Source organism: Limulus polyphemus, unplaced genomic scaffold (genome assembly GCF_000517525.1).
Source record: "Limulus polyphemus unplaced genomic scaffold, Limulus_polyphemus-2.1.2 Scaffold1148, whole genome shotgun sequence".
In the NCBI taxonomy this organism is placed as follows: Eukaryota; Metazoa; Arthropoda; class Merostomata; order Xiphosura; family Limulidae; genus Limulus; species Limulus polyphemus.
The window spans coordinates 1-20,959 of record NW_013666758.1 but is presented as its reverse complement, the minus strand read 5'-3'; the positions used below and the strand labels follow the sequence as shown (position 1 = coordinate 20,959).

At 33.8% G+C, this 20,959-nt stretch overlaps 1 protein-coding gene across 1 annotated transcript in view; it reads left to right on the top strand.

The window, feature by feature from the left end:
• Positions 1 to 19,845, top strand: part of LOC106462349 (homogentisate 1,2-dioxygenase-like) — a 34,984-nt gene extending 15,139 nt beyond the window's left edge. Inside the window, exons 3-5 of the mRNA XM_022389597.1 lie at positions 12,755 to 12,843; positions 17,149 to 17,254; positions 19,774 to 19,845. Coding sequence (XP_022245305.1) covers positions 12,755 to 12,843; positions 17,149 to 17,254; positions 19,774 to 19,845 — 267 coding nt within the window. The remainder of the gene's footprint in view (positions 1 to 12,754; positions 12,844 to 17,148; positions 17,255 to 19,773) is intronic.
• The last annotated feature ends 1,114 nt before the right edge of the window (positions 19,846 to 20,959 follow it).

The following is a 20,959-nucleotide window of genomic DNA, read 5'->3' as shown; positions in this document are numbered from 1 at the left end:
GGAAAATTAACTAACGAACGGAGACGTAACAATATTTTTTAAGAGTAAAATACATGTTAGTTACTAAGTTTGATAAATTATAGTTGAATTCTGTGGCATTGATGTAGTAATTTATGATTTTTTAGTTATTCAAATGTATATATAAAACCTAAAAAATATTTTGTTTCATATCCTCCACATGCAAAATTTTTAAAGGCTTAGCAACCTACGTCAAGCAGCAACCGATTACAAACATCGTAACTAGAAGAGAAAATTGTTTGCTTTACTTCTTTATTTACTGTTCTAAGTTTTATGAAAAATAACTTTAAGAACTTAGTTTAAAATAGCAGTAATCTATATACATATATAATGTATAATAATTGAAATGTGACTGTATTTTACAAAAATACTAGTCGACTAAAACACAACCAAGTTACTTTGTACAGACCAAACGTCACCTTTATGTTATTTGATACCGTAACATGAGTGCACGTGAGCCGCGTGTTGTAACTTCTGTATTCTTACAATGTTAGCCAGGCACGTGTGAAAGGTCAATATATATATATATATATATAGATATGTGTGTGTGTGTGTGTGTGTAACCTTATGACATTTAAGCTATTTCCTCTAAACATTTATGTTTTCGTGTTATAATGTGTGTTCATTCTAGAATGAAAGAGGCATAATTTATAAGTATTTCCTAATTTTTTATGGTGTTTGCGAGATCGGTCAAATCTACCGACCCATACAGAGATTAATTACAGATAATAACATATAAAATATAAAGTATTTTCTTAAGAAACGTTTGATAACTATTTGGACATTTTGCATGTGAAATTTCGAAATTTTCTGATGCATAAAAATATTTTTAATGTTAAGATGAAAATTACTTTGCATAATAGATAGGCAAGATCTGAAAAGGAAAAAAAAGGCATGAGAGAAACATTGCTTTAAAAACCTTAAGACTTAATTTAAAAATTAGATATTTTGCGTGTGAAAGCATTGTAATGTTTACTGATAGTTTGCCAAATTTTGTTAACATTCGCTTACTAATTTAAAAGCTATAGCATGGAAACTATAACAAGCACAAAATGGTTACGAGGTTGATCCCACGTACCGATCCCAGGTTGAAAGTTATTTGGTCATGCAAGATCACAAATAGTTTTATGATAGTTTGTTCGTTGCCACACTTTTTGTGTAATTTCTGATATGTGTTTTTCCCAATTTAATTTGGAATCATACGCTAGGCCTCAAAATTTTGCTGATGGACTGGTATCTAGAAGAGCTCCGTTTAGATATAACTTCGGGTGGTTTCTGCGTAATTTCAGAGATTTTGAAAATAATATTACATTTGTTTTTGGTATGTGAATTTGATTCTGTGTATTTGACAATATTCTACAATTTGATTTAGAACTGGTTGTAAATTATTTGCTGCTATTGAGGGTGTATTTGAACTCTTCCAGATAGCCACGTCATCAGCAAATTGTGATGACTTAACTTGACTGTGACATGCAAATAAACAGATGTAGCAACACTTACTGAAATTTGGCCTTTGTTGTTCCCTTCAAGCTCGTTGCCAAGTACACTGACTTCTGCTCCTCTGTCCATTTATTCATTTCTGCCAGAAGCTCAAATTGTGCTCTATATGCTTTCCATGGTGCCTTCCCATCGAATTCCTGTGGCTTCCTTCGTACTAGATCACCCCTGTTGCTTACACTCATGTCTGGAATATAACTTCTGGCAGGACTGAAGATGTCTGCATTAGGGTTTAGTTGTGGGGTCTGGAAGGGCTTCCTATTGTCTGGGGCTGATTAGGTCTATGATTAATGTATCCTCCCTGTGTAAAAGACAGTAAGTTGTCCTTTAAGATATTTAATTCACTTTGAAATTTACTAATGTTTTTCCATTTGTACTTCTTGCCACTGTTGTTGCTGCTGGCTTTCCCGCAACTGTTGGAGACTTTCTTCCTGTTTACTTTCTTGTTCCAGTTGCCACTGCTGTAGTCTATCTTCTTGTTTATTTTTTCGTTCTTCTTGTTTCTTTTGCTGGTCTTGTATTGTTGCCACCAAATCTGCTAAGCTGTAGTTTGATGTGCCACTTCTCGTTTCCATCTTCTTCTTTTTTTTTATCCCACTTCTGACACCAATTTGTTACGTCTCTGTTCGTTTGTTAATTTCCCGTAGAAATTCTTTCCGAGAAACTTCAGCAATACAAGTCCTTTCTTAATTAAAACTAATTTATTCTTTCTCAATACAACTTTGCAATACACACACGCTATAATTCACAACGATTCACGCACTTTACTTACGGTCACTACCGCTCGCTTGACTCAATTATCTGTCTCTATATCTATATCTGCAATTATTTGCCGGGCTTACATACTAAAACAGAGGGCACCTGGAAAAGACTAGAGTTGCCAGGAAAAGTCACGTTCCTTCGAGAATCTCATGACGTGTTACCAGCGTCATGTGACTTCCGCTGTCGTAACAGTATCAATGCGGACTTATTCTGGCCATGTGTTCCCGCGAATCGGTCTTTCATATTGCTTAAATATAAGTAAAATACATGGTTTGTGTGATTCTTTAACATTTCAAACTTCCCGTTGTAAGTATACCGCTAGAAACCGGGTTTCGATACTTGTGGTGGGCAGAGCACAGAGAGCCCATTGTGTAGCTTTGCAAACTTAACTACAAACAAACCCATTGCTGTTTTTATGTGTTTATTTGGTTATCTTACCTGGTAAAGTAAAACAAAAGTGTGCTGTCTATACTTTTTAAGACTTAAAACTTAAAAGTAAAAAGAACACGCAATTGCACTAATTAGACTAATGAGCTCAATACTAAAATCGGGGGGGGGGGGTCGGGGACCTGTTTTAACCGCAGTGGTTAAATGTACCAACAGTGACAAGTGGTGAATCGAATGATAGATTGGGCTTTATATATATTTTAGAATCAAAGACAGCTTTTTGGTTATTCACTTGTTAAATGGAATCTTTTAGAGGCATTGCTGGCTGCTAATAATATAATAATATAAACATAATTGCCATTCAAACGCTTCTCTATTTTAGCCATACAGATGTTTGAAGTTAATTTTTCTTAAGTAAAGCATAATACTATTTTTTCTTTATGCAGTTATTTTTAAAGATAATTCTAATTACTTTTTTGCATCTTAATTGCTCTGTAAACAAAGTTTAACTATATCCTGGAGTAGTGAATTCACAGTATTAACTTTTCGTGTGATGAAAACCATCCAAAAGCAGCCACTTCAAACTAGATGATAATAATTTCATGAAAATTTAATACCGAGAAATCACTGTGCTACTTCTTGCATCATGAAAAGTCTGAAATAGCTTCTGTTTTATAGCCTTTAAGACTATCACACCATATAACGGGTACAACATTTGCGTGGTTTATAATATCGGTACAATATAACATTTTGCAATCATAACTAATTGTACAAAAGTCTTAGGTTTTACACATACCTGCTGAATTCATTCATTGCTGAACGTCGTGCATCACCTAGCTGCATGAATAAAAACAATCAAACTAGATCTGGGCTCTTTGGATGCTCTCCTCAAAGTTTATGATGTGTTATTCCTGCAGTTCATCTACTGATTAAATCATCACTGTCTGCACAATTTGCCATCACCAAGCTCTGAACATTATGAAAATGGAAATACTCATCATATGAAGATATCAATCCGTTCAAGTTACCATGTTGTTACTTTGGCTGGGGCTGTACAACGAAGTGGTATTCCTGTAATGTGAGAAAACATGTAAACTATTTCAATCATACATGGTCCACATGATTAAGAAATTTGCCACCATACAGGTAAGCGTGATAGTATGTGAAAAATGCTATGACTGCAAGCAGTTTTTCTTTATTGTGCAATATCTGTATGCAGAGCCATAATGTATTGTTAGAATGCATGACAGTGCATCTCAAACCTTTTTGTACCTAATCCAACCTCTCTCTTATTCCAGTATCACTGGAATCAGCACCTTGGATGGATGGGTAATATTCCTGATGATAAGCTAACACTGGAGCCTTAATTAAAGCATATTTTAGGTGTATAAGTGTTAGGTCACATCTTCAGTCTATATAAAATACGTATCAGTCTTAGGTCAGATTTTAATTCTTCAATTCCACTTGCTTCTATCCAAATGTCGAGTCGAGTCAGCTAGACCAACAGTTACTTTTCAGCACATCTAGATATTAATGTTTTTATATTAGAAGGAAGAAATGGACATGCAAGACTGTGTTCAATCTGTTTCAAGTCTGCATATCATTTGGCATCCATCTTCTTTCTCACTACTCATTCAAACACTATTTGAGTGCTGTATCACCCCATCCTTCAAAATTCATTGTCTTTAGTTTCTGACAACATCTATATCCTAGTGCACTACGAAAGCCTTTACGACTGCCATACCAAGCAATTATTTCTCTGAAAACCAATAAATGGTCTATGTGGTTTTTAGTTGTAGTCCTAAATTACCAGATTAATCTGTTTAATACTGTGACAGAAAACACAGATGTCCATGTTCAACCTTTTTTACCTTGATGGCCAAAAATGCCATCGACACTAAAAGTACAATTTCTTTATGGTAGCTGGTATCATCAGTATCCATATAAATTAGTTCTTACTTCGAATATCAGCACGTTTCAGAAATGTGTACATGTTATCTTCTAATCCTCCATCTAGGGTCTCCTGGTAGCTTCAACAACTCATCTTCCCGGCTGAGATGTTTTTGGCTTAGTCCACAACATTATAAGAATACACATCTTATGAGATGATTACAGTCAGTCCTGCTGAGAGGATATGGGAATCTCCCTATATTCCTTTCAGAACACACAACTTATGAGATGATTACAGTCAGTCCTGATGAGAGGATATGGAAATCTCCCTATATTCCTTTCAGAACACACAACTTATGAGATGATTACAGTCAGTCCTGATGAGAAGACAGGGAAATCTCTCTAGATTCCTCGAGAACTATCGGCATCTCTTACTAGAGTTATATTTGCATATTGTATATCATTTGTTATATGAATACCTATATTCTGACTTTCACAACAATGACACCTTTTATTCTAGTTCTTGAGTCCTGGCATATGAAACCTCTGTTAGATACTAAAATAGTATTTTGTTGGAAAGATTTTTTGATATTGTTGCATTCCTTATTTAAAGGTATAACGTGTTATTTTAACCTAATGTATTTGAAGTTTTTAATGGTTATTCATTGTCTTACTAAAACCTGCAATACTAAAATACGCATATGTGAGCGATCAAAGGAACACTACACTATTTTGAGCCTATGACAGTTTATATAATAAATAGCTCCAAGTTTTTGCGAGTATTATTTGCTGTGATATATTGAGATTATGTATATCTGAAAAAGAAAAATGTTCATTTTTTCAGTGAAAAAAAAAGAAGATCAATAACCATTTTCCTTATTAATTCAAAAGTTTATAAATAACAACCTCAGTTACGAGTTACGAAAACCGTTTCCAGTAGACGTTGTAGAGTTTTCAACCAACATCGATCACAAGATACGTGTTAAGAATACATTTGTTTTTTATTCCTTGTTGTTGCCATGTTTTATAGGTTTAGAGAAATCGGTGTCAAATTAAAAAGAGGTTGAAATAAGAAACCAAGTAATTGATATTACAATAAAACAATAACACTTAATAAGAATTAATTATACATACAAATATTCGTAATTTGGTCCAAATATTCATGTTTAAGTTAACTTTGTTAAGAATATTAGTAATATCAGTATACTAATTATCCATATGTTGTAAAAGTGACGCTGTTCCACCTACATTATGCTGTGGTGATAAACGTAGAGAAGAAAGTATAGTTATTTTTAACTTGTTGTTTTTATTTCCACATTTTCCGGTATGCTAGCAAAAGTGTAATATCTGTTTGAAAGAAGTTTGTTTGTGGCGAAACTAATAACCTTACTAAGGCTTTGTCTCTAGTTTGGAATAGCCAACTACAGGAAAGGCAACTACAGTATCCACCGCCAACTATTGAGTAGTGGGATTGGCCGTCATGTTGTAACGACCCCGTGCCTGAAAGGGTGAGCGTGTTCAGTGCCTGGTTTCGATCCTGTAACCCACCCTACCCACCAGGCTATACCAAGCCACAGTTATAAGCATATCAAACTGAAAGATCAGTAATCCTTCTTATGCTATCGTTAGTGTATATAACATTTTTAACACGGATACAATTTCATGATTATGTTATACTTACTGTTATACTAGGATGAAACTACTATAAAATAAATTGTTACGCCATATGGTCATACATGGGAAGGTAACATGTAAAACTCACGGTTAAAACAGATTATCTGTTACACGAAGTAAAAACAAAGTTAATCAGCATTTTTTTCAATAGTACAGATTTATTAGGGTTATATTGGAAAACACGTATAGTGTACAATTCATTACCAATCCATTTTAGTTACGGTTATGTTTGTTTCTTTGTTTGTTTTGAAATTCGTGCAAAGCTACACGAGGGCTATCTGCGCTAGCCGTCCATAATTTAGCAGTTTAAGACTAGGGGAAAGGCAGCTAGCTAGTCATCACCATCCACCGCTACTCTTTTACCAACGAACCGTCATATTTTACCGTCCTATTATAACACTGAAAGGGCGAGCATGTTTGGTGGAACGGGGATTCGAACCCGCGACCCGCAGATTGCGAGTCGAGCGCCTTAACCACCTGGCAGTGCCGGGCCCTTTACGGTTATGATAGAAGAAATAGCTACCGTGTAAGTTACGTTCTTTATTTCTTTTGTTTTTTTTTACAATGGCGACCCAGCTGCTATTAAATTTAACATGACATTAATAAAGTAGGTCGATAATATAAATGAGTGGTACGTATTTTTTCATTGTAGTAAATGCAGTTAGTCAAGTGAATACATGTGTGATTGAGGTAATTTTCACACAGTATTCTCCTAAACAGTGTTAGACTCTTACAAAAAATATTAAGGGCACCCAAAACGGAGCGAGTTATACACACGCACCAAAGATCTGTGGGTCAAGTGGCGGTGCCCTGTTGAGGTTCAAGAGCAAAGCCTGGGAAACTTGTCAAATTTAACAGTGCCAATTAGCACTCGAACAGTAGCAGAACGCCGTTCCGGCGCATTTTGGAAGCTTTTAAACAACAAATATAAATCTGTTTACAGCAAACTATGCTCTAATTTGACCTCACACATGTGAAAATGTATCAAAGAATATCGTTCTTGCGGCGTCACCTCGTTCTTAAATGTTGCGGAAGCAAACTCACGCTGCTTGAGTATAAAATCAAATGAACGTTAGATATTTTTTTAGTGTAACATTGTCCACAGGTTTGATTTACTTTACATTTCCCTTTAGACTTGATTAACACCAGATGTGAATTAATCAATAAATAATCCTATTCTTTTAAAGAGCTATTTTCGCCACTACTAAAGCAAAACATTTTTTTCTTGTAGTTTCTATTTCGATGATTTGTTGTTTACATTTTTTTCGTTTTCATTTAAAAAAAGGCATATTTAGTTAAATTTTAAGTGTTGTTGAAATGGCATAGTGCGTTCCGAGAAATGGAGCCAATCCAGTCAATTTTTAACATAACATTAAAGGACAACAGTAGACTCTTCAGTCCATCTAGGCTATTTCGTCCACCAAATTAAACTAAACACTAAAGAACTCGAAGCTAGCCTTATCATTCAAATATCTATCAAGTCTGCCCTTAAAAGCACTCAAATTTACTGAATCTACCACACCTGAAAGCAACCCGTTTCAAGGGCCAACTACTCTGTTAAAAAATAAAGCTGTTTTAGTTGAAGATGACTTCTACCTTGCTAAAATTTATATTTGTGACCCTTAGTCACATCATTCTCACCATCAAAACACAAAAAAGATGGTGCATCAACAACACCAATTCCTTTAACAACCTTAAACATCTCAGCCAAATTTCCCTTCACTTTTCTTTTTTTTTTTTCTAAGAGAAGACAGATTCGGAGACCATCATCTCTTCTCATATTGCAACCTTTTCATCTTAGGTATCATCTTAGTAGCCCTCCTCTAAACCCTTTCCCACAATTCAGTGTCCTTTCTTAGATGAGGAGTCCAAGATTGAACACAGTATTCCAAATGTGGCCAAGCTTATACAATGAAATTATAGCTTCTGAAGATACAATCTAAAATCTTATTTGTCATGCTACTAATAACAGCATATTGCTTGGATGCTTAAGAGACTGATGAACCATAATACCAAATTCTTGTTCTTCCATAATACTGTTATGGTTATTCCCGTCAAAATCATAGTCATAATTCAAATTGTAATATCGTACATGCTTTACCTTGCATTAGCTAAAATTGAAAGTTATTCGACATTTATTGGTCCTATTCACCAAATAATCAAAATATTTTTTTTAAAATAGTAGCATCCTCCTCTCTTTGTTTGTTTTTTGCAATTAAGTACAAAGCTACACAATGGGCTATCTGCGCTCTGCCCACTACGGGTATCGAAACCCGGATTCTAGCGTTGTAAGTCCGCAGACATACCGCTGTGCCACTGGGGGCTCCTCCTCACAGTCAGTAATACCCAAAACTTTAATGTCATCAACAAATTTAAATAATCTATTGACCAATCTTCATCTATGTAATTAATATAGATAAAAAAAAAGCAAAGATCCCTACACTGTTCCCTTAGGCATTCAACTTATGACATTAATTCAGTTTAACTGGATTTCATTTATAACAACCTTCTGCTTTCTTACATCCAGTCGGTTTTCTATTCAATGGAGTCAACCTATCCCATCATCCTACAGACATAACATTTCTAACTAGCCTTTTATGTGGCACCTTGTAGAATGCTTTCTGCAAATTCAGATACATGTACCAAATCCACACTCGTATTCTCATCTACATAAATAGTAACTTCTTCAAAGAATGTCATAGGATTAGTTAGGGAATATTTTCTCCTGGTGAAACGATAGCGACTATTCAACAAAATGCAAAATTTGTTAAATGACTTTGCAAAACATATTTTATCAGATTTTCAAAAACTTTTCCGATCACTGATGTAAAACTAATAGTCCTATAATTACTGGGACAATTTTATCACTTCCCTTGAAAAGAGGAGTAACAGAAGAATACGCCTAAAAAAAGATGAATAAATATATCTATAGACATTTTCATAAAGAACTACTTAGTTAGTTTAATGGATGGAAAAATGTTACTTTGTCTGTATTTAAATGATAAAATATTGCATAAAAATTGTAACTAAATTTCAAGCTACTGATAATCATCATATGAACAAGATATGGTAATTATAATCAATAACAGAGTTAGATAACGTTGCTAGTTTGTTATTCTATAAAGCAAATGTGTGTGTTTTTAACACTGATATTGAACTGCTTTCACTATTTTACTATGCTTTCACTCAGTATTTGCAGCAAATTGATGTCAAGAAAGTTTTTAGCTCTCAGGTGCTGCTTGTGAATTTCAGTACGAGATACGAGTTATTAATAATTTAGCCATAGAACTCTCAATCTGACACACGCGCATAAATGCAACCAAAGAAAATGTAGCGTTCGAAACATTAAACCAAAAAATACTTGGTAGAAAGTACTAAACAAATAGCAGTGAAGATGTAGTTGTTTGAAACACTGTTTTTCTCAAACATTTGATAATGAAGGGCGTCCACACTCGAAGCTAACTGCACGTGATGAAATCTATGCACTGTGTTTATATATGATATGAGTTAGAACACATGACTCCGAAATTTGTATGTAAACGTTCCTTTTAAAGTGAAAAACTGCATACACAAACAGGACCGTTATGCACTCAGTAATACGTATATAAATGGAACATATTCGTAATTTGAATGGGAAACGGGTGTTATTCACGTAAGTATATGACAATTACAGAATTGAGGAAAAACAAGATAACTATACATTTCACAAATACATCATTTATTACACCCATAGTTTCATCAGTAAAGGTGTCATCAGGTATAGACTAAAATGTTTTGTAGCAGGATTTATATATATATGTTTAAACAAAGAACCAGAAGTGACCTTGACATTCACCTAGAGACAAGTGGGGAGGAGCTTAAGTTCGTTTAGAACTTTTTCTGGATTTATTTTTAGACATCTGTTTATTTCTAAAACTTCCAGACTGTCTAGTTTTTTATCTTTTTCACAGATATGTAACATTTTGCAGTTTTTTTTCTGAATCAAATTGATGCTTAGTTTCAATAAAGTGGGATGCAAAGGATGAATCCATTTTCCTTAATTTCCAGCTTCTAGAGTGTTCTTTAATTCTTGTTTCAATGGAACGTCCTGTTTGACCTATATACAGTATTGCAGTCTTGACACGTTAATTGGTAAACACCACTGCTGCTGTACTTTTCAAGTCTGTCTTAGTTGTTGCACAACATTTTTTCTAGGTTGTTTTTACAGCAGAAGGCTGTTCTGTAGATTTCTCTGTTCAGTGTGTTATATATTTTGTTAGAAAGTTTTCCAATGTACCATTTCTTTTTCTTTTTGTTGTTGCTTGGTACAGTATGTGGGTATATTGATTTTTCCAAAATTCTGGAGTTTCATCAAGTATTAATTATACATAACAATTAGTATAGTATAGAAACTAGAAAGTGTAGATCATAATCTGAATTTCTTTTATGCACAATGATCTGTCTGATTTTAATATTACTTTGGTTTCTAGCATGATAACAATATTTACTGTTGTTAATGGTCACTGTTCTGTTTTGTTATATACTGCAGATTTACACGTATATTTAGTATCACATGTATTGTATGTTAATCATATTTTATGCAAAGATTTGTGTTTCTAGTATCGTTAAGTCTGTGTGTTGTATTTTGTTTACATACTGCATTTTTACACATACATTCACTATCACGTGACATTATGTTAATCATATTGTAAGTAAATATCTATATTTAAGGTACCGTCGTGTTTTTTCTTTTGTTTACATACTGTATCTATCTTTAAATGTAAATTCATTATATCTGTACTTTTGTGACGATAACATCCATGTAGTACACTTGTTTTTTATTTGTTTGTTTATTCATGTGTAAGCTGAAAGCTACATAATGAGCTGTCTGCGTTCTACCCACCGTGGGTATCGAACCTCGATTTGTGAGTTATACACCACCAAGCTTACCACTGAGCCACTGATATAATGTATATCTGAGTTTCTAAATAGTTGTACACAATTATAGTTAAGGTGGGTAGTTGTAAATTCTGTGACAACAGTTCCTAAAGATCTACAATGATCTCAGTAATAAATGGGCCCGGCATGGCCAGGTGGTTAGGGTACCCCTTTCAGCCGTGGGGGCGTTATAATGTGATGGTCAATCCCACTATTCGTTGGTAAAAGAGTAGCCCAAGAGTTGGCGGTGGGTGGTGATGACTAGCTGCCTTCCCTCTAGTCTTACACTGCTAAATTAGGGATGGCTAGCGCAGATAGCCCTCGTTTAGCTTTGCGCGAAATACAATATGTAGACAATGTCAGTTAGCTCTGTTTATTCATTCAATAAAGCTCACCCATAAACTAATACAGGGATGGGCCTTTCTTTTACTCTTGGAACTGTTTACGTTTTTTTTTTTTATTCACTAATCTTTACGCGTTTTTAAGATACTATTTCAATAAGCTCAACAAGTATTGCCATAGATAAGTGACAACTTTTTCAAAACATTTTTCTTCACTAGTATTTAAAAAGGTTTTGTTTGAATTTCGTGCACAGCTACTGGAGGGCTATCTGCGCTAGCCATCCCTAAATAAGTAGTGATAGACTAGGGGGAAGGCAGCTAGTCAACAACCGCTAACTCGTGGGCTACTCTTTTACCAAAGATTAATGAGACTGACTGACATTATAAAGGTTGAAAAGGAGAGCATGTTCAGTGACTAGGATTCGAACCAGTGACCCGCAGATTACGAGTCGAGTGCCCTAACTATAAATTTAAAAAGAAATCGGATCCTATCCGTATAACGACCAACTTGTGACAAAAAAGTACGTAAGCTCAACGTCTACGAAGTTTCTTGTACTGAACATAGACTGAAAAATCTAAATGGAGGTGTAGAAGCTTACTTGGTGACCTGTGGTAGTTTTTCTGATGAAATATGAAAAACAACCGATACGATTATACACGATAAAGCATGAAATTTCAAAGTTTGTTCACTTATTGGATACCCTGAATATCACATGGTAACACACACGAAGCCATCTGGTGCTCTTGGTAGCATTTTAATAATGATTAAAACAAACATTGAATACATCACTCTTAACTGGCCCATTATAAGTTTCCAGGAAGAAAAGTGTATACTAATGTTTTAACTACAGTTTCATTAAAAAATTACAAGTACAATTACACACTATTCGACTCTATGTTTTTAACAAAAAATTTAAAACCAAGTACTCATTGAAAGGTCCTACTTAGTATCTAGAATTGTTTGTATATGCGGTATAAACGAGCAAGGTCAAGTGTGGCCAGATTGTGAATCCAGGGGTATATGGTATAGTACCCATTGTAGCAAAGTCGCACTCCATAATTTGGGACCGTACGTTATAAGAGTGATGGTCAAATTCTACTATTCGATTAGCGAAGCCCAAGATTTGGTGGTTGGTATTGTCGAGTAGTTGCTTTCTGTTTAGTCCATTAGCTTTACGAAAATGTCTGTAACAAATAATCATTATATCCGTCTTTTTTTGTTTATTACTTTATTACTTCAGATAAGATGTCTATTATTAACGTTCCAGAACTCTCCACAACAATGCCCTTATGGACTATATTCTGAGCAGCTGTCTGGGACCTCCTTCACTTCCCCCAGAGAGACGAACAGACGCAGGTTGGAAAAAATTCCTTTAGTTTCATTGGGAGTTGAACTCTCTTATTTTGTTAGTTTATAGTGTGTATACACGATTATTATATTTTTTTGTATATGTTAGTTCGTTGCTAAAGTTAATTAATTCTTCAAAGCTTTGATGCACCTTTCAAAAGTAAAAACAAGAAAAAATATATAATGAAATGCTGTAATGTAGAGAGACGTTTACATAAAATAATCACACAAACTTTCGACCATTTTCACTGGCTTTCTTCAGGTGTAGATGTCAAAATTATACAGTAGAGCGTGAAAGTTTAAATAAAATTCAGTTCCCAAAATTTGTGAGTAAAAGTTCATTAGCACTTTGTTGATTGTTTAATTTCAGCTTCTTTTGAAGAACCAGTAAAATCTCCTTTCCCTATATCATAGCCTGTTTTCAGTTTTTCCCATTACTTTGAACAAATTGGGGAAAGGGACCACGCCATGTTCACTTGTTGCATGTACTGGTTATATTGTTTTCCGTTTTGAGATTTAGTAATATGATATTCATGTGCATCAATTTCTTTTCCTTCTCCTTTGTAACTTTACCTTGTTTATATCATTACCTTGATACAGATTACATATATTATATTGTTTACTAGTGGCTTAACATGTGACTTGTTTATTACTAATAGTTGTTATATAGTTGCTATATACATACTAATAATTGTTATGGAAACTGTGCATTAACTAATACCATGACAGTATTGGCTGTCAGTTGTATCAACAAGTTTTTATTTTGACAGATTCTGACTAGAATGTTTATCTCTATTAATATGTAAAACTGTTTCAACATGTGTTAAAGTCTATAGTTACTGTATTAATACAATAATATTTCATACAGCTGTGGGCGGTTGTGTTTTATGCTTCAAGGTCTTAATTCTATCTAATTTCATAAACATGAATTATTTACTGTCCTAAAAGACAGATATGGCGTGCGCTTTATTGAATTGTTTTGTAAAATTTGAGAAAACGTCTGTTAAACTACAGAAATACAGACTCCATCTTTCTCTTCTTAGAGATTGCAAAACATTCGACTTAATTCCGAAGTTTCTTAATTTCAAAACTGTCAATCATCTGAAGAAAGTGCAATCTATAAATAAGCTTCAAAAAGGAGAATATTTTTCAAATTCTCCGGATAAAGTTATTCATAGCCTATCTTGCTATACAGTAAGGGGGGTGTAGAGAAAAAGTTATTTTCTAGGGGTTTGGGACATTCTCTAGTGCCAGGAAAAATCCGTATAATCATTATCTGGTTCCTTATGAGCTCTTGTTAAGAGAAGTCAAAACTTATTATGTTTATTCACTTTATAACGAAACCTTCAATAACGTCAGCAACATCGCCCTCTCTGGATCACCTTCCTATTGTTTTGGGCACAAACATTATAACATCAGCAAAGAAGAAATTTAGCACTAGACATGATTAAATCTAACAGTACTAATTTTATTACCAAACCAAAGAAGAGAAACAGTACGGTTGTTTTAAATATTGTTTGTTTGTTTGTAATTAAGCACAAAGCTACACAATGGGCTATCTGTGCTCTGCCCACCACGGGCATCGAACCCGGATTCTAGCGTTGTAAGTCTGCAGACATACCGCTGTGCCACTGGGGGCCTGTTTTAAATAAAGAAGACTACATTGACAAAGTGACACAGATAACACAGGCCTGCGAATTTAAACTTCATAAAAGTTATGGTTTTAATAATAGATTTTCCATAATTCAACTACGCAGATTGCGAAAATAATATTTATTTTTTCTATCACGTTAGGATTTTTTTACAAATATGGAAAAAAAAACTCTTACTTAGATCAAATTATTACTTCGTTTACCACAGTGAACATTTTTTATTATTATGTTTGTAAATAAAAATACAAATAAACTGAATAAAAGGGAAGAACATTGATGTCAAACGAGTATGCATCCTCATTTATCCTGATGTTTTTCGTTGTGTGTGAAATCTACGTCTTTTAGCCTCAAAACAACGTTAATTGTTAATAGGCGATTAAAATCAGCACTGTAGAACAATAATGAATTCAATATAAAATATGCTAATATATATATATATATATATATATACACAATGGCAAGCATGAGATCTAACTCTCCTAACATCAAACCCAGCAGTAGATTCTCTAAGGCAGAACACACCATGTCAACTGGTCACAAAATATACTGGGATAAAATTAGAATCATCAACAAAGACAAATTTTGGAAGACAAGAAAAATTAAAGAATCTTTCTACACTAACCCAATAAAACCCCTTCACTAAACGGAGATGCAGGATTAGAGGTGAGAAACCTATGATTATCATCGGTTGAATCCACTTGCAGTCTTTCCAACAATCAGAAACAGGGATAAACTAACCAATCATAACAAGTCTTCCACAATCTACCAGAATACTATAAAAGAAAGAATTCTGGACAAAATTTAAATCTAAACCTTTCACCAAAGTCGAAATCAAAATTCACATTAAGAAACTAAAAACACTACCCTCGGTGAGGACGGCATTAGAAACATAATATTAAAAAACGCTTCCTATGCACTTATCGCCCACATCACAGCGATGTTTAATTTATCCCTAAAATCAGGATATTTCCCAACAACATGGAAATCTGCAGTCATTAGCATCATCCCCCCAAAAAGTAACAACCTTAGTAATCCAAGAAACTACAGATCAATAAGCTTGCTAAACAGTATAGGCAAATTAATGGAAAAAATAATCACAACAAGACTGTTTTTCCTTTTCGACTCCAATAATCTCCTCTCTGACACTCAAAACGCGTCTCGAAAACAACGACAAACAATTGGCCATTTAGCCAGATTAACAGAATCAATACACAAAGGGTTTAATCGTAACCATGCAATAATCGGTGTTTTCCTGGATATCAGGAAAGCTTTCGACTCTGTTTGGCATAATGCCCTTAGTTAGATATAAATTATGCAACTACAAAATACCTATCCCAATTATTAAATGGATCTCAAACTTCCTAACTAATAGAACCGCGAAAGTCAAGATTAGTAACAACATGTCACCTTCATTCCCCCTTAAAGCTGGTGTCTATCAAGGCTCTGTATTAAGCTCGTTACTCTACATATTATTTGTAAATGAAATAAACTTCCCAAAGACTCCCGAAACAAAAGCTTCACAATACGCGGATAACATCGCTGTATGGAGCACTCCCGCAACCCCTTACTTGTAGCAAACAAAATACAAGCTACTCTAAGCCACATTGTCACATGGTCCAACACATGGCGCGTGCTGCTTAATCCACAGAAAACACAAGCCATTATTTTCTATCGCAGACTTAAGCAAAACAACTTAAACCTTACTGCATTTTGAATTGCTCATAACACTGCCATTGGTTATGTACATCCAAACCAGTTGTGCTTTACCTTGCTTCTCTGGCAAGGAGTGCTCATGCTTGAACTGAGTCACATCCCTCTTGTTTTTTTTTTGTGGGAATGACCAACAGTTACGTGATTACAGTTACGTGGAAATACGAGCATTATATTTTTGTCAATATAAAACTGTGTTTTCTCAGTCAAGGTCAGATTAAAAGCTTTTCCACACACATCATTCTGACAGCTCTCATTTCCCAGTAAAAACACCCACACATTCGTTATCTTTGCTAATTTAACGTATTTTGTGGAATAAATAAAGATTGTTTCACTTTGTTTGACATTGCATACATACTCTTTCTTTACAACTTGGACAAAGTCAGAGAATTTGGATTTACTCTGTAATACATTTCCTGCTGTCCTTCTCGTTATCTTTTCGGTTCTTCCCAGTTACTCTTGGGGGAAATAAGTGCATCGGAGAATATCAAAACAGTAGTAAATGGTAGTCTTTAATGCATTACCCATTGATTATGAAGATCAGGTAACCTTTAGCAGCATTTCTCTTTGATTGCGAAGATCCGTTGGGTAATGGTAATTTATTGTTACATGAATACTACAATTGGCAATAAGTAATTATATATATATAAAGTTTGTTTGTTTGTTTTGAAGTAAAGTACAAAGATACACAATGGGCTATCTATACTCTGCCCACCACGGATATCGAGGCCCAGTTGCTAGCACTCTAAGTCCGCAGACATACCACTGTGCCACTGTTTCTAAGAATCTACGGATTAAACACAAAGTAATTGTACAATGAAATAATATTTCACTTAGTAAATATTTGATTTTGAAATAAATTTAGATATTCTGTATTTTAAAATAAACTTTCTTAGTTTTTATGAATTAGTTACATAGTTATTATTACTTTAAACGTTGCTTGTAATTTCAGTTGGCTCTACCGAATCAGACCATCTGTTCTTCATTCACCCTTTGAAAAACTTCCACTGGGCAACTTTTCAGCAGGTTGGAACAATCTTGAACCAAACCCAAATCAGGTAGTAGTCTTAACAATTTTCCTTGTTTTTCTGTTATTGTATGAAGACGTTTTCTACATGTATTAATGGAAAATTAATGATCTTATGTTACTATGTCTTGGTCTTTTACAAATTTCTTTTATTTCCAGATTTATATAGTTTTACATGGAACATAAGTCAAGAAAGTAGCTCAGTTCCCTTTGCCCAATTACCTATTATGTGGATCAGTCACCTAAGGTGTCACATATGTCTTCTTGTAGGAAGGATTTCTGTAAGGCTAAATAAATTACAAGAAGTAGACAGTTATATTTTCCTTTGACGGGTTATTTCCCCTCGAGAATACAACCTCCCTTATTTTTCGATGAGAATAACCAGCATACGCGGCCGGAGAAGTATATCTTTATCGTTTCCTGAACACAAGGCTATGTTTTCTGAGTATAGAACAGATTCTTGAAATATTTTTGACAGTTCTTGAGAGATTTAGACAGATCTAGACACAAATTGTGCGGAATCAACTCCATTAATCACTCTTAGGGGAAATCAGTGCACCTGAGGATACCACATTAGCTAACAAAAACTATTTTTCCAGATTGGTAAACTATTTTTTGTTATTTGGTTTTAAATCATATTTGCTACGTTCATTGCACTTTAGTCGTTCTAGTGCTGCGATAACTCTACCTAATATATAATACCTCACCGAAGTAAAGTCTGATGCTTTAGAAATTTATAAAATATACTAAAATTAATTATCACTATTGATACACACTCTTGGATTAAAGAAAATCGTTGTCATGGGAGAAAACTGCATACACCTAGCCATATTCCTCTATGTCAAAGTTTAGTTTCAAAGCATACAAAAACATCCAAGTAGCAATACATTAGAACAGTATTTAGAAGCCACATCACAATAAGATCACAATTAGTATACACCAAACCACCTAAAGACACAACAGAAAGAAAACAACAACAACAACAAAAACAGCATTGACAACAAAAGAAAAAAAAATCGATTTCAGAATCACAGTATACTTATATGACTCTGTAATGTCTATCTGTCTGCAATAGTCAATCTTGTCAAAGAAGACCTTACAATATGATGGGCCTGGTGGTTAGTTAGGGTGATCAGATTTCTCAACAGAAAAACTGGGACAATCCAGCCCTTGCCCCTAATTTCAAAATGATTATTACAAATTTGAAATTATTTAACTTTTATTATTTAATTTCCCTTAAATCTATTGAACTGTTTTGCAACATTTCCAAATATATTAATATTGGCTTTGTATTTGAAATAATTTCAACTACGTTTTTGGTGATAGACACAAAACAAATGAGCACAAATAGTCAAATTATGCATCCAAGAAATCTTTAATTATACACTTTATTCAATTCATCTTAAAATAGGTTACTTCATACCTGGATTTATTTAAAAATCCATAAAATTTTCAAATATACTCCTTTTAGGTTTCAGCATTAGTTTGACACTTGTAGACATAGTTTTATGAAGAATGATTGAAATGCAGAAGTTCTGTTTTTTTTTTTTCGTTAACTAGACCTAAAATTCAATACATGACTGTGTAAAGTGTGTTTCGACAATGAACACTATTTTAACTGTCTCCACATTCACACCTGCGTAAACCTGGGTTTCTCATCACGCATAAACATAACTTTAGAGAGAGTTTGGCGACAAGAGAGAACGTGTTAAAACAATGAGCAAGTCAAGTAGGCCTATTACATTCGTGATTCGATGTGACTGACAGTTTGATGTCTTTATCACAAAACAGAAACACTAGGACAAACTACCAAAAACAGGACAGTCTCGGCAAAACCGGGACGTCTGGTCACTCTATGGTTAGACGCTCAACTCGCACTTGCGAGTCGCGGGTTCGAATTCTATCACCGAAAATGTTCGCCCTTTCAACCATGGTGCCGTTATAATGTGACGGCCAATCCCACTGTTCGATGACAGTAGTCAAGAGTTGGTAATGAGCAGTGTTAACTAGCTGCCTTCCCTCTGGTCTATCACTTCTAAATTAGGGACGGCTAGCGTAGATATCCCTCGAGTAACTTTGCGCAAAATTTAACACATAAACAATACAATGGAATAATAATAAAAAATAATGGGATGTAAGTAACCACCAGAAAAAGAAAAATATAAGTACACTTCTACATCCACCTAACTAACAGCGATAAACATCCGACATCACTTACTTCAATAAGTGTGTAATAAGAGAAGAAAAGAAGGCTCAGATTTACCTACTTAATAATAATATGTATCGTTGTATTACGCACATTTGTACGTAATGAGTAAAAAGATGTGAATAATTATTGTAATGCATTAATCACCCAATTTACTTAAATATAAATTACATTTTATTCTGAACTTGTATTTTTTTACTGTTAAGAAACAGTAATATGAAGTACACATACTACTCTCGATAAACTATTTTTTTTACTATTTATTTTTTGCCTTCATTATGTGTCTTTTGCTGTCTTATTTTACTGTTGTTAAGTATAGAAGCATAAACTTATTCTTTGTACAGCTTAGATGGCACCCATTTCATATACCGGATCTCAATGATAAGGAAGTAGACTTTGTTCAGGTAAACATATAGTTTTGCTTCATACAACTATAATTATCTTGAGTTTTGATATGAACACAAACATCTCCTAAAGATTTATTTAAAGCCTTAGGGCAATAGGCTGTCAACTTTTCATTAAGTTATTTTAATATATCGTTCACATTTGAAGTTTCTATTGCTTAGCTTCAAAGTGGTTATTTCAAACTTTACACTGTTTTAAATTCATTTATTAAATTTCAAATTTAGATACTTCAATATTAGTCACTAAAAGGCGACATTTAAACATAGTTTTGAACTTCAAAACCATATAATATATACAAAAATTGTAAAAACTCGTAGCAAATTGAAAAATCATAAACAAATTGTCAATAATTACTTTGAACTCTTGATTGATTTAAAATAATAATGATTATAAATAATGGATAAATAAAAAAAAATTGTTTGTTACTTAAATAGTTTCAGTAAATATGTTTTAAATCCATTAATTGTAGAACATGTATTTCATCATAGTTATAATCTATTAATTACAGCACTTGGGTACTACTGTATTAATATTGTGCAATCATATGATCTTACATATTAGTTATTAAAACGTTTTTTGACACATGCTATTAGAACTGTTAATCAGGAAAACAAAAATATATAGGCAAAATGCGAGTTGTCTGTGTTTGTAGTTTTAAATTATGTAAACAAAGTTGTTTTTTTAAAGTACTTCTCGTGCTTCCGACGTGTGAATACCTTGAGATGTTATTAATAGGCACGCTTGATAAACGTTTTTCTAGTGTTTTTATATTTACAAGTCTTAATTCAACGATATAATCTTTTGAGTTTTTGCATGTTTGTGCAGGGTTCAGTAATTTAGCTTCGTGCATTTATTGCCATCATAGATACGTGAATGTAATACGAAAACAAAAGCAAACATTTCAATGAGAACTAAAACTATTTGTTATATTTTATATATATATTACGAACCGTGTTGTCTGTCCGAGCGTTCGTCTGTCTCCCGTTTGAAAAGCTGCGCACGCAGGCAAAGCTCATCATTCACTTTTGAAATGACGGGAGAACAGACATGAATAATGTTGATGTCAAATTATATTTCGCAAGCAGAATATTTACACTAAATTGTTAGGAATTAATTACACTATCA